The 15,112-nt window shown below is 43.9% G+C and overlaps 1 protein-coding gene across 1 annotated transcript in view; it reads right to left on the minus strand.

Annotated features, from left to right (window-relative positions):
* TADA2A (transcriptional adaptor 2A) overlaps positions 1 to 13,599 on the minus strand; it is a 72,130-nt gene extending 58,531 nt beyond the window's left edge. The window contains exons 1-4 of the mRNA XM_032216906.1: positions 13,452 to 13,599; positions 9,742 to 9,830; positions 4,250 to 4,356; positions 3,080 to 3,139 (exon numbers count right to left, since the gene is read on the minus strand). Coding sequence (XP_032072797.1) covers positions 3,080 to 3,139; positions 4,250 to 4,356; positions 9,742 to 9,766 — 192 coding nt within the window. The 5' untranslated portion in view covers positions 9,767 to 9,830; positions 13,452 to 13,599. The remainder of the gene's footprint in view (positions 1 to 3,079; positions 3,140 to 4,249; positions 4,357 to 9,741; positions 9,831 to 13,451) is intronic.
* Between the last annotated feature and the right edge of the window lie 1,513 nt (positions 13,600 to 15,112).

Consider the following 15,112-nt stretch of genomic DNA (forward strand, 5'->3'; position numbering starts at 1 on the left):
TCTTAGTGCTGAAAAGATTCGCCAACACTGTTATAGGGTTTCCAAAATGCTGTCTGACATGTCCTCCTAATTGGAGGGCTTCCTCTCACCTAAATTAAGCTGCTGAAATGAAATAAGTAAAAGCCCAGGAGATGGGATTTTGCTTCAGTTGTAGGGCTTTAACATTTCTCAAAGGTACTGTGAAGTTTAATTCTGTGTTTTGTGTACTTGGCTCCAATTGGTGAATCCCAATAAAAATAAAGTATGATTTTTTCCAAGAAAGAATTCTCTTGCCACTCCCTGCTTTACGCAATCTTAAAAAAAAATTAATATGCAGGCCCACAACATAAATTAAAATATTTAAGTACAAAGTTTAACGCGCTTAGATGAAATGGTTGAGTGATTTGCTTTGATATTACGGACATAATTTTAAGATTATAATCACAGGAGTACAAATACAAGTGCAAGAGGCTAAATATATGAAGAACGGTTGCAGGAATTGGGTATGCTTAGTCTAGTGAAAAGAAGGATTAGGGGGTGACGTGATAGCAACGTTCCAATATTTGAGGGGCTGCCAAAAAGAAAAGGGAGTCAAGCTATTCTCCAAAGCACCTGAGGGCAGGACAAGGAGCGATGGATGGAAAGTCATCAAGGAGAGAATCAACCTAGAACTAAGGAGAAATTTCCTGGCACTGAGAACAATTAACCAGTAGAAGAGGTTGCCTCCAGAAGTTGTGGGTGTTTCATCAGGTTCCACCACAAAACCGCGGACGACAAAAGCGCGTATGTGACGTCATCACAGCGCGACGAAAAAGATCGAAAAATGTAAAAATAAAGCGAAAACCTTACCCTAACCCCTCCAAACCTAACCCTAAACCTAACCCTAAACCTAACCCTTAACCTAAGCCTAAACCTAACCCTTAACCTAATGAAAAACCTAACGCTAACCCTTAACCTAACGCTAAACGTAACGCTAACGCTCTAAACCTAACCCTAACCCTTAACCTAACCCTAACCCTTAACCTAACCTTTACGTTTATGTGAATCGGCTTGCTGTAATTTAATTTTTATTTCAATTTTTCGATCTTTTTCGTCACGTTGTGATGACGTCACATACGCGATTTCGTCGACCGCGCTTTTGTGGAACGCGGTTTTGACGGGTCACGGTTTCATCATAGGAGACTTTGAAGAAGAGACTGGACCCGCCACTGGAATAATATAGGGTCTCCTGCTTGAGCAGGGGGTTGGACTAGAGCACCCCCAGGGTCCCTTCCAACGCTGTTATTCTGTTAAGTAGCTTTATATTCAATTTAGTTTCGGGTTTGTTCCAATGGGAATTGGTGAATTTCACTTTTGTTCATACCCGCAGGCATAGAAATTGGTCCCCATGTGTGGCCCTAAAAAAACAACCTGATAATAAGAATACAAATGTCCATTGCTGACTAACATGGAGAATAGTCCAAATGAGTCCTTCTGTCACTGAGGCAAACTGCTACTTACATGCTGACAATTTAAGAGTTCCAGTAGCACCCCACAGGAATTTTACATAATGATGCCACACAAAGTAAACATTACTCAGGCTGCAATTATTGTTAGTTATGAAGCATTGTTACAGAATGTAACAAAGAATTTCTTGCCAATTTAGCTGTCGGCCAGCTAATCCCAGAGGGAACATCGGCATGGGTGATTAAAATAAAATAAAGCAAAACTTGATTTAGCAGTGTTAATGGGTTGGAAAATGCTAATTGTTCTGCATGACAAATTATTAACAAAGGTATTTTCTGATTCAAACTCTACCTGAACAAAAGAATTACATAAGTAACATTTTGTTCAGATTTTCCCAACTGGACACATCAACTGGGGGTTGTGGAAATTGGTAGAAATTAACATTATTTGGAGTCTACCCAGTTGGGAAAAAAAACAGGTTTATTATCTTCTAAGATTGATATGAACAGTCTACATTTTCCCAGCCTTTTCTTGGTGGTTCTTGCTAAATTAAACTACTGAAATTCAGTTTCAAACCGTCAAATTAATAAGCATGCTTTTTCCTCTCTGGAAAAAACAAGGTGCAGGAGATTAGTTGGAAGCTTCTGAGGTCCATTTTATTTGAGAACGTTCCAAAAGAATTTTTATTTTATATGTTAAATTTATTTGCTGCCTATCTCACTGTGGGGCTACTTCAAGCAGTTTACAACAATAAAAAGGAAGAAATGAAAGGAGTTTTCCCAGAACAGAAGATAATAGACCAATAAAAAGAACACAATAAGAACACATCAATATATCAGAAAAAGATGGAATGATGTAGGGCAGAGAACAAGGGGAGGAGGGCGAGGTGGAGTCTGCCATTAGCCCTTCAATCACCATAGCTCTGGAACTCCTCGAGCAATTTCAACCAAAACTGTACACAGATGATTTACTCTCTGGAAACAAATACTGTGGGGGTAAGACACCCTAGGCTGTGTTTGTCTGTGTGTTTTCCAGCATTACTTTGACTTGACACTATAGATATAATTCATTCCTTTTCTTGTCTAATACAGGATTAGCATAAATAAATACCCAGGCAACGCCAGGATTTCAGCTAGTAAATAATAAAAAATAAAGGTATTTTGAAAATTTCTTTCCCAGGTTTTTGGTAATGACATCTTATTATTCTCATATTGCCAGTGAGTGAAATAATCATTTAAAAGGGTGGACCTAAGCATAAAACTTCCCCACACCAATTGATAGGACATATTCCATAAAGAGAGAGGGAGTTTGATGTACAATTTAAGGTGCTGTTTTAAAACCAGGAGACTTATGAGTTCTAATTCTGCCTTAAGCATGAAAACCGGCTGGGTGACTAGGCCAATCGCCAGGAGGCTGTGAATTCTAATCCTACCCTTAGGCAGGAAAGCTAGCTGAGTGACTTTGGGTCAATCGCTCTCAGCCCACTCGAGCTCACAGGGTTGTTTTTTATGGGGAGATTGGAGGAGGAATGAGCATTAAGTATGTTAGTTACTTGTAAACTATTAAAGGCGGAATAAAAATCTAATTAAAAAAAAGGTAAGAGGACAACAACCGATGAAAAAGCAAGACAGATGAATTAGAACTGTATATTTACCATTATTTCATAGGAATGGTCACTCTGATGCTTCTTATATTCAAATCCTCTTGTGAAACACTGGAAAACAAGGTTAGATTTTTTTTTCTTCTTCTGTTCTTGATACAAGCAGTTTTGAGGAATCACAAAATATGGGGTCCCAGCCTCCCTTTCCCACCAATGCCACTTCATCCCAAGCAAAAGGGTCCTGTTATTATTCTCATTTACAGAAACTTTTCTAGCAAACATTTTCCTTGTGCTGGCATTGTTTTGTTAAAAACGTCAAGGGGGAGAACCCTTTCCCTTTCATTATAATTTTTTTTTAAAAAAAACAAACCAACACAGACAAACATAAAACATAAAACCATCTTCCAGTTTCGTACAGTGTGTCGATTGGTTACAAAACTTGAGGAGGGCAGGGGGAGAACCCTTTCCCTTTCATTATAATTTTTTTTAAAAAAAACAAACCAACACAGACAAACATAAAACATAAAACCATCTTCCAGTTTCGTACAGTGTGTCGATTGGTTACAAAACTTTCGTTCATCCTCACCATAGTCTTCACTTACAATTTATAGAGAATCTCGTATTATCAACCTGATATATATGTGTACAATTATTATCATTGTTAAACATTTATTTGACTGTAACTATTATTGCTTCATTTTATGTGAGATATTCTAAATTCTGAATAAATTTATATTATGGCATTTCATTACATCATCCTAAATCCATCCAGTAGTAATACATCTTTATAAAATTCTGTAGCATATTTTACTTCCATATTTTCTTTGTCTAACCATTGATAAGATGTCCCATGTTTTATAAAATTGTTTATCTTCGGTTACAAAACTTTTGTGCATAGTCCTCACTTACAAATTATATAAAATCTCATATTATCAATCTAGTATATATGTATACATTATTATCATTGTTAATCATTTATTTGATTATAACTATTATTACTTCACTTTATGCAAAATATTCTAAATTTAACCCTCTCCCTTTCAAACCAGGTGAAGATAATCAATGTCCAAAATTGACAAGAATCTCTTCTGGAAAGAAAAAAAAAAAGAAGAGAATTCTTGTCGGTTTTCGCTTGCCCGGTCCAACAATGGAATAAAGACCAGCCTTGGCGGCCAAGAGATTGTCCTTGCATTTCTCTTCTCTCTCCTTGCAGATATAACTTACCTGCAGGCAGAGCAGAAAAGGGGGAGGGCTGCATTCTGCACATTTGATGTAGGGTTCTGCAAGATAAGAAGAACACCCTCGGCATGGCGGCTTGTCAAAAGGGTCACCTGAGAAAGAGCAAAATTAAAACAAAATTTTTATAAATTTAAGGGTAGGCTTCTCTTAGCTTCTTATCAGCAGAGCATTGGGTATGTATATGGGTGAAACCTGGAGGGTCGATCGTCATTACAAGGAACACAGCCAAAAGTTCTGCAATCTCTTATTTCATAATAAAAGGAGCCGAGGTGGCACAGTGGTTAGAGTGCAGCACTGCAGGCTACTTCAGCTGACTGCAGTTCAGCTGTTCAAATCTCACCAGCTCAGGGTTGACTCAGCCTTCCATCCTTCCGAGGTGGGTAAAATGAGGACCCGGATTGTTGCGGGCAATATGCTGACTCTGTAAACCGCTTAGAGAGGGCTGAAAGCCCTATGAAGCGGTATATAAGTCTAACTGCTATTGCTATTGCTATAATTACACACACTCAGAATTCAATATACAGGTACCGTGTTTCCCCAAAAATAAGACAGGGTCTTATTTTCTTTTGACCCACCCAAATATGCCCTTGGCCTTATTTTCAGGACATGTCATATTTTAGGGGAAACACGGTAGTCAACTTGTCTGTTTAGTCAAGAGTTCCCCAATGTTTCCGGCTTTGCGGACTGGAGGGGAGAGGAGGGAGGGGATGATTCATGCAAGCGTCCAGTAAGTATACATGTAGCTCCATTTCCGGGAGCTACTTGCACGTGTGCCTGCCGTTCATGCAAATAGAACATTTGTCCACATGCTCGCGCAAGTGAGGATGTGCGTGCGTACTTGCTGGTTGTTTCCACGGCCCAATTGCAAAGCCGTCACAGCCCACTAGTGGGCAGCAGTCCACAAGTTGGGGACCCTTGTGTTTAGTGATAGTTTGAAGTTACAACACCAGTGAAAAGAAGTGAATTACGACTGTTGCTCACACTTAGGAACAATACAGCATCCCCACAGTCACCTGATGAAAATTGGGATGCTTGGCAACCAGCACGTATTCACGATAATTGCAGGGGCCTGGGGTCATGTGATCCCCATCTGTGATCTTTCTAGCTAGCATGTCACAAGCAAAGCCACTGAGGGAAGCTTGATTTACTTTACAGCTGTGATTCACTTAACTGTGGTGATTTTGCACTTAGCAATAGCACTTGGACTTATATATCGCTTCACAGCGCCGTTACAGCCCTCTCTAAGCGGTTTAGTCAGCACACTGTCCCCAACAAGCTGGGTCCTCATTTTACCCACCTTGGAAGGATGGAAGATTTGAACTGCTGAACTTCTGGCAATTGGCAGTCAGCAGAAGTAGCCTGCAGTACTGCATTCTAACCACTGCACCACCACGGCTCTTGATTTGCTTAAAAACCGTGGCAAAAAGGTTGTAAAATGGGGACATGACTCACAGAACCACCATGTGAATTCTGGGCCCCACTGGGATCGTAAATGAAGGACAGGCTGTTATCAGTTATGCATGCCTCACCCATTCAACTGGATTTAGACAGTCCATTTGCTTGGAAGTGCAGAGTGACATTGACGAAAGTGATCTCATGATGTCTTTACTAAGCAAGGAAGAATGGGTCTGCTAGCACCATTAATTGTTACTGGATTTATTACGGTAGATAGTATCAGGGACAAGCACTAGGACAGTGGGTGATGTTTTCCACTTGAACACTCTGTTTATCAATGCCAAAAGCGGAAATAAAACCACTAAGAAATGCAAACTACGTGGTGTTTTTACCCTTCAATTAAGTGGCCATTCGGGACACCAGTCATGAATGACAAGCATTTGGCGCCCTTGTGTTGATTAGCACATGTAACAAGGCCTTTGTCTTTAGTCATGGCCAGAGAGAATTCTCTCTGACAAACTTGACCCTGGATTCTCCCTTTAAAATTCCTCTGTTAAAAAAAACTGGCAACGTTCAGAGAAGCAAACATTTTGGAAATTTCGTTCCACCTGCCAGCGAGGGTTAAGGTAGGCATTGCGAGGGCTGTCCTAACCCTTTCATTCCTTGCTTTGAGTCACCCTGCTGTCTGCTCCTAGCCCTGGAAGGGAATGCTGGCAACAGTGGAGCTCTTGGTCAACCAAGCATCTTTACTGCCATCTAGTGGGTATACAAATGTTTGCAGGCCACCCACAATCGCCCGAAACTAGGGGTTCCCGACCCTTTTCTATACCTCGCGCCCCTAGAACACTTCTGATATATTCTCACACTAAAGGGTAGGATTGAAAAATGTTAGCAACCGGTTCTCTGCCCAGTTGCTGGGTGGGCATGGCCATGGCCTACTTGGCCTCCTCCACCATGGCTTTCGGGGGGGGGGGGGGGGGCTGTTGTTCACCCTCCCCAGGCTCCAGAGGTTTTTTTTGAACCTCCAGGAGGGCGAAAACAGCATCCCCTGGGCTCCGGAGGCTGGAAACAGGCCCGTTTTTCACCCTCCCAGAGTGTGCAGGCCCTTCACTTACCTGCTGGCATGATGAACAGGCTGCATGGAGACTCCTGGGAGGGGCAGGGAGAAGTGGGCGGGGCCAGCCAGTCCTTGCAACTACCGGTTTGGCGAACCAGATGTAAAATTAACATCCGGTTCGCCCAAACGGGTGCAAACCGGCTGAATCCCACCCCTGCTCACACGCCTTACAGAAGTAAATAATTATGTATATACACTATAATTTTGAAACTTCTAAACGCAAGTTTTCGGACCCCCTGGAATATCATCTCGCCCCCCTGGTTGGGAACCCCAGCCCTAAACCAATACTTGTTTTACTGGGGAAGAAAGAAAGCACATATAGGTAATCCTCGACTTACAACAGTTGGTTTAGTGACTGTTCGAAGTTAGAACGGTAGTGAAAAAAGTGACTTATGACCATTTTTGGACTTATGACCGTTGCAGCATCCCTATGATCGTGCGATTTACATTCGGATGTTTGATAACTGGTTCAAATTTATGACTTATGTCTCACTTAACAACAGAAATTTTGGGCTCAATTCTGGTCGTAAGTCAAGGGCTACATATATTGTAATAAAATGTTTAGTTGTTAAGTTGCTACCGTGTTTCCCCAAAAATAAGACAGGGTCTTATTTTCTTTTGCCCCACAAAATATGGCCTTGGGCTTATTATAGGGGGAGGGCTTATTGTTTTGGGGTTGCCAGGCAGCTGCTCCCTTGCGAACTGGCTCTCGAAGAGCTGGGCACAGCCTCAGGGGAGAAGCAGCCATGAGGTGACCACGCTCACGAACAATCACCCGGCAACCCCCCTCTCCAGCCGGGCAGAGAGCCATTCACTGATCTAGGGGGTACCCCTAAGGCGCCAAGTGGCGCTCTGCCTGCTCCCGCGGTGTGGCACATTAGGGGTACCCCCTAGGTCAGTGCATGGAGCTCTGCCCGGCTGCAGAAGGGGGTTGCACGAGCCCCTGTTCTGCCCCCAGCAAGCATGCCTCCCAGCCTCACCATGCCCTGGCCCAGCTCTCCCTGTAGCACCAGAATGTCACCGTCGTACTCTGAGCATAACTTTTTCTCTGGCTTCCAAACTCCAAAACTTGCCGAGTCTTCTAGCAGCGGCCGCTCTAGGAGTGCGCTCCATGGTTGTGGGCCGGCTGCTGGACAGAGAGTCTTTCAGACAGAGAGTATTTCAGCAGCCGGCCCACAACCATAGAGCGCACTCCTCGAGCGTCTGCTGCTGGAAGACTCTATAGCCGAGTTTTGGAGTTTGGAAGCTGGAGGAGAAGTTATGCTTGGAGCGCGGCACCGCCGCCCTGGCCCTGCAGGGAGCCCCCTGGACAACTCTCCCCTCCGGCCAGGCAGAACAGCACTCCCCAACCTAGCAGTACCCCGAAGCAACGCAGCTTGGATACCGCTAGGTCGGTGAGCGGTGCTCTGCCTGACCGGAGGGGGGGGGGGTTGTCCAGGGGGCTTATTTTCAGGGGTGGACTTATATTTTTGCCCACGTGAAAAATGTGGCAAGATTTTAGTTTCAGGACGGATAGTATTTTGGGGGAAACACGGTATAATACCCTTAGCTATTTTTGCTACAAAAGATTAATTGGACTACTATTTGAGAGCTATATTCATATCTTTTCTCTACTGGAGAATTCTGGGAGTTGAAGTCCACACGTCTTAAAGTTAACAAGGTTGGACACCTCTGTTCTAAGTTGTCTAATTTCTGCCTTTTTTCACAGAAAGCAGAGAGCAGATCCATTTCTCTGGTGAAGTGTTTTATTTTAACAGGGCAACCTGGTCTTCCCCAATATGGGCCGGAGCATACTGCATCCGCTTTCATCTTTCAGTCCCAATCCAGGAGCCTTCGCCTTCTGCGACAAACTATTTTTGTGTTAAATTTTATATTTACTGACTAAGAAATAAAAGGAGACTAGTATAGATCTATTTCAAGCTATTTAGCGCTCATCAGCTAGCCATACCCATATTTGGGTAGAGCAGGTTGCCCTGATAAAAAACATTTGATCTCTCCCCTGGTATAGTCGACAAAACAAGGAGAGATGGTGGCTTAGAGGTTAATACATCTACCTAATATGTAAGTAGCCCAGGTTCGAATCCCAGAAGGGTAAGGCTAGCTAAATAGCTTGAAATAGCTGACTAATCTCCCTTTATTTCTTGGTCAGTCAATATAAAATTTAACATCTCTGGTGTATAAAAAAAAAAAAAGGCAAATGCCTTTGCGCCACAGAACTGCAGAAGTGGAAGGGACATCACCAAGGGATTTTCCAGCTCTCTGAAATCAGCTGGACAATTACTCCATCCTTAGCCTCTTAAAATCTCCAGAGACAGAGAACTCACAACCTCTACTCTTAAAATGGTTCCATAATATAAGGATATCGTGCTTCATGTACAAAGCATGTTCTAACTTCACCAAGCCATAGGGCCGGGATGGCGAACCTATGGCACGCGTGCCACAGGTGGCACACGGATCTATTTGTCAGGGCACACGAGGCGTTGCCCTGTCAGCTGGCCAGCGCGCATGCGCACGCTGGCCAGCTTAGTTCAGCCCTTTTAAAAGCCATTTTTCACCCTACCCAGGCTCCAGAGGCTTTATAGGAGCCTGGGGAGGGTGAAAAGACCCCCCCCCCCAAAAGCTCTAGCAGCTTCCCTGAAGCCTCCGGAGCGCAAAAAACTGGCCCTATGGGCAAACAGGAAGATCGGAAACAGACTTCTGGTTTGCTCATAGGGTCGGTTTAAGCCCTCCGGAGGCTTCAGGAGGCTTCCCTGGGGGGTGGGGGGTGGGGTGTTGTGCGTTGCATTATGGGTGCAGCACACCCACGCACGACCCCCCTGCACTCTCCCCTTATGGCATGCAAGCCAAAAAAGGTTTGCCATAGCTGCCATAGGGTCTAATGCTAAGTGCTATTAAATTTACCTATTTAACCAAGGTTAAATACCATTCTTTTTTCTCTTTTAATTTCAGAGTTAGCATTACTTACTGCTGAATGAAGCCAGATGATCCATGATTCTTTCTAAGTTGTAAAGGTAATTGCCTTCTTTTGAACGATGCTTTATGGACACTCAGCCACTGCAACAAGGGGGGAAAAACAACAACACAGATCTAGCAATTTCTAAGCACTGAGAAGTTTCCCCGAGTTCCTCTCCATTAGATTCGAGTGAAACAAGCTCTGCCTAACTCTAACCCTGTTATTCCTAATTTTTCAAAATGAATCGTTGCACATAGTATGATGGGTAACTTTCTGTAGTTTCAAAAACAAATAAGAACTGGCTCCACAGAGTAAAGAGAACTCATTTTAGTGGTTAGCAAAGGGATTGAGTAAAGGTAGTCTTCACTTAATGACCACCCATTTAGCAACAGTCCAAACTGACAATGGTGCTCAAAGAGTGATACTTTTAACTTCTTGTTGCAGCTGCAGTTGTTGAAGCATCTCCATCATCACATGATCCAGACCCCGGGCAACCATCAGTTATGACATTACATCGTCCCGCAGCCGTGTGATTGCCATTTGCAACCTCTGTTGCTGGTTTCCAACAAGCAGCCAAGAAGCTACGAATGGCAACCATGTGGTTCGCGCTAAACCATGGTATTATTGAAGTCGCTTAACGACAGTAATTGGAAAGGCCAGAACTGCTGTAATTTACTGGCATGGGATGTCACACTTCACACCCGTGTCGTTTAGTGACATGAATTCTTGATTGAATCACAGTCGTTAAGTGAGGACTACCTTTACTTCGGTAGAATGAGGAAACGTATGGGGAAATTTTAAGGTGTGTAAATACTGATAAGAAAGTTAGAATACGTTACACAGCGAGTTGCAAGGAAAGATTACAGGTAGTCCTTGATATATGCCTAGTCACTTAGAGACCGCTCAAAAGTTCAAACAGACATTCCCAGACCTATTTATGACCCAGTTTCAAAGTTGTCCCCCTCGCTGGTCAGAGCCGAGGTGGCGCAGTGGTTAGAGTGCAGCACTGCAGGCTACTTCAGCTGACTGCAGTTCTGCAGTTCGGCTGTTCAAATCTCACCGGCTCAGGGTTGACTCAGCCTTCCATCCTTCCGAGGTGGGTAAAATGAGGACCCAGACTGTGGGGGCGATATGCTGACTCTGTAAACCGCTTAGAGAGGGCTGAAAGCCCTATGAAGCGGTATATAAGTCTATCTGCTATTGCTATGTGATCAGATTTTGGGCATTGGCAAATGGCCCTCATTTAGGACTGTTTGTAGCATCCCCTGGTCACGTGACTATTTTGGCAAATTTTGGGGTTTTTTTGGCCAGAAACTGATGTTTATTTCTGGTTTCCAGCAGAGGGAAAAAAACCACCCACTAGCTAAAATGGTTTTATTTAACAACGGTGGCATTTAGATCACCACCACAAAAAAGGTCATAAAAGCAGGAGTGGTCATGTGATTTGCTTAACAATCCCAACCTACAAATGTGAGTTCATTTATAGTCGTAACCCGAGGATTACCTGTATTTGCCCAAAGAAACAAAAGTATCTTAATTCAAGACTGTAGTTGAATTGAATTTATTGCACTTATATGCCGCCCTTTTCCCCGAAGGGGACTCAGGGCGGCTCACAATCCAAGTCAGGGAAGGGGATACAGATAAGGGATAAAAAAGACGAACAAAAACAATACACAATTTAAAAGCACACAACAACCATACCATTCGAGGACGGGGGGCAAAAGCTCTTTAGTTACACGTAGTTGGAATATAATCTAGTGCATGGGTGTCGAACTCACCGCTTCACGTTGCCATTTCAGGATGTTTTTCCCATTCGCGGAACTACAATGGGCGTGGCCTGCGCATGACGCATCCGGCCTGCGGGCCGCCAGTTTGACACCCCTGAACTAGTGGTTAAGGCACCAGACTAAAAAGCAAGAGATTGTGAGTTCAAGTCTTGCCTTAGCCATGAAGGCCAGCTGGGTGATCTTGGGCCAGTCACTGTCAGACTAGCCCACTTCACAGGGTTGCTGCTGTGGAGAAAATAGGAGGTACTGGATATATTTACCGCATTATTTGTAAAAATAATAAAGGCGGGATAGAAATAGATAAAGGCATAAAAGTAATTTGAACGTGTTGGGAGTTGAGTGGTTAAGAAGTGTGTGATGTAAAACAAGGATTTGAGACACAATGAAGAAATGCTGAATGAATAGCAATAGCAATAGCAGTTAGACTTATATACCGCTTCATAGGGCTTTCAGCCCTCTCTAAGCGGTTTACAGAGTCAGCATATTGCCCCCAACAACAATCCGGGTCCTCATTTTACCCACCTCGGAAGGATGGAAGGCTGAGTCAACCTTGAGCCGGTGAGATTTGAACAGCCGAACTGCAGAACTGCAATCAGCTGAAGTAGCCTGCAGTGCTGCATTTAACCACTGCGCATGAAGATGGATCGAACACAATAGTGCATGAATAAGACAGAATGAACAAGGATTGCATCACAAAACTAATATATCTCAGTCCTCGACTTACAACCATTTATTTAGTGACCAAAGTTACAGCAGCACTGAAAAAAAGTGATTTACGACCATTTTTCAACTTATAACCGTTGCAGCATCCCCATGGTCATGTGATCAAGTTAGATGCTTGGCAACTGACTCATACTTATGACTGTTGCTGTGTCCCGAGGCCATGTGATCACCTTTTGTGATCGCCTTCTGACAAGCAAAGTCAATCGGGAAGCGAGACTTAACAACTGTAGCGATTCACTTAACAAATGGGAAATAGGTGATAAAGTGGAAGCAGAAGTCACTTAACAAATGTCTCACTTAACAACAGAAACTTTGGGCTCCATTATGCCCATAAGTCAAGGACTATCTGTACCTGAAGGAAGAATGGACGATAAGGGGAAGACTGGAAATCATGGATTACTGAAGAAGAAATCCCAAAGATAGGAATGGGAACAAAAGGCAATGGGTAAAGTGTTGTATGGATGTGTGTGGCATTCCACAGCCAGCATGCATGGACAGACTTCAACTCCCAGAATTCCCCAGCCAGCATGTTGGCTAGGGAATTCTGGGAGTTGAAGTCCAAGCATCTTAAATTGCTGAAGTTGAAGAAACACTGTTCTACACCTCTATAAAGCCTCCTCTAAATAAGATAAACTCTTGGGGGGACTCATGAATTGTTCATACACATGCAGTTTTCTTGGAAAGTATCCCAAAGTGATTTGGCCCTTGCTTTCTTCTTAAGTATTTTTCCAACTTTCCAGGCCTCGAGAAAAAAAAATTCTCGCATGCAAAATTAAGACTGACGGGGTTTCAGATGGAATTAACACTGCTTGCCCCTAGAGGGCGACAAATCGCTACATCTCGTCTCACCCTCAACCGCTTTCCTCCCTCCCTCCTTTCCTAGATTGCTGCTTACGTCAGCGGCACGCGCCGTCTCGTCCAATGAGCGGGAGCCGCCGCTGGCGCACGCGCAACCCCCGCCCGCGTGGCTCTTCGCGGCACGCGCGCTCCCCGCTTTTGCCGCCCTCCCCCCTTTCATCCCCCCCCTCCCGGCAACACCGCCGCGCATGCCCTTTCTGGCTCTTCTTTCTCCCGCTTCCCCCTCCCACCGAATCACCTCCCTCGGCTTATTTATTGTACTGATTTATTTCTTCCTTCACTCTTTTCGTTCCACCGAAGCCGGCTGGCTTTGCGCCTTACACCCTCGGCCGGCTTTCTGACGTTCAACGATACCTGCTCCGGACAATCACCCGGGCGGGAAGGTCCTTTAAATCTTTTCTCTCTTTTTTCCTTGCCCTCCCTTGTTGATGCTTTGCCGGCGCGCACGCGCATCCTCACGCTCCCGCTCGGACGTGCTCGGGCGCGATCGGGAGTGGGCGGGGCATCGGGGAGGTCGCGCACGCGGCCCCGCCTTTACTCCCTCCCGGGGGGGGGGCCGCCCCCTCCTGCTTTCCCGCCTTTTCGAGAGAGCGCCTCCCCCGCGCGCGCCCAGTTGGCGGGCACGCGCTCTCCCTCATTCATTCATGCAGTTTTAGCATGAATGAATGAATGAGGGAGGAAGAGGAGGGCGAGACTATTTGCCCCGTGAAAAAAAAAGGAGACAATAATGGAAACAAGCACTCATATGCGAACTTCATTTAGCTCTAAAATGAACTATGAGCAATGAAAATGGGAAATTAATGACCCAAATAATGCTGTGTGTGGTAAATAAATCATGTGCTTCCCAACCTCAGACATTTAAGACTTGAGGACTTTAACTCCCAGAATTCTGGCTGGGGAATTCTGAGAGTTATTGAATATAAGAATAGAATAAAAATATGGAATAGAATAGAATATAGGAATAGAATAGAAAATATAGAATAGAATAGAAATAGAATAGTTTTCTTTATTGGCCAAGTGTGATTGGGCACACAAGGAGTTTGCCTTTGGTGCAGATGCTCTCTGCACATAAAAAGACACATTCTGGGAGTTGGAGAATAGAATAGAGGAATAGAATATAGGAATAGAATAGAAAATATGGAATGGAATAGAATAGAATAGAGGAATAGAATTCTTTATTGGCCAAATGTGATTGTGTGGGAAGTTATCCAGCCCTCTCCCAGAAAAATGAAATATCCTAGGAAATATTGAAAAGGCAGACTATTTCTCTGGGTGTGAAAAGAAGCATGTTTTAAAAGACAGAATAGTTGCCTGTAGCTTCTTGCCCATCCACACTTTGTCAATAGGCCCATCAAGACTAGCCAGGCTAGCCCACTTTACATAATAAAGACTTCACCAGCAGCTACAGAAAGGCATGATAATATACTCAACTGACCACAAGGCATCTGAGAACTCATCACAGCCTAGAGAGTAGCCCCCTGCATGGCCCCATGGGAGTCTGACAACCAATCAGAATACATTTCTTACACAGGAACAGGAAACAGAGAGGTGGGACTAAACAGGGTATAAAAAGCCTAGCAAGCCCCTCCCTCAGCCCTTCTCTTCTTCTCCACCTACATTGGAGCATGTGATCACCTTTTCTGTTCAGGGCTCAAGCCATGTGGTCCTGTCCAACAATAAACCATCTTTCCAAGCAGCCTCCATGTCTCCAGTGTCTTTTTCCCCACTTGGAGCTGAACCCAGAAGGACATTTCTTTCAACAATTGGACACACAAGAATTTGTCTTTGGTGCATATGCTCTCAGTGTATATAAAAAGACATAAAAAGATACATTATTCAAGAATCATAAGGTACAACACTTAATGATAGTCTTAGGGTACAAATAAACAATCGAATCATACTAGGAAACAATATAAATTGTAAGGATACAAGCAACAGTTAGTCATAGTCATAAATGTGAGATGTGCGATAGGAACGATGAGAAGATTAATAATAGTGCAGACATCTAACAGTTC

The sequence above is a fragment of the Thamnophis elegans genome, chromosome 4 (genome assembly GCF_009769535.1).
Source record: "Thamnophis elegans isolate rThaEle1 chromosome 4, rThaEle1.pri, whole genome shotgun sequence".
Classification (NCBI taxonomy): Eukaryota; Metazoa; Chordata; class Lepidosauria; order Squamata; family Colubridae; genus Thamnophis; species Thamnophis elegans.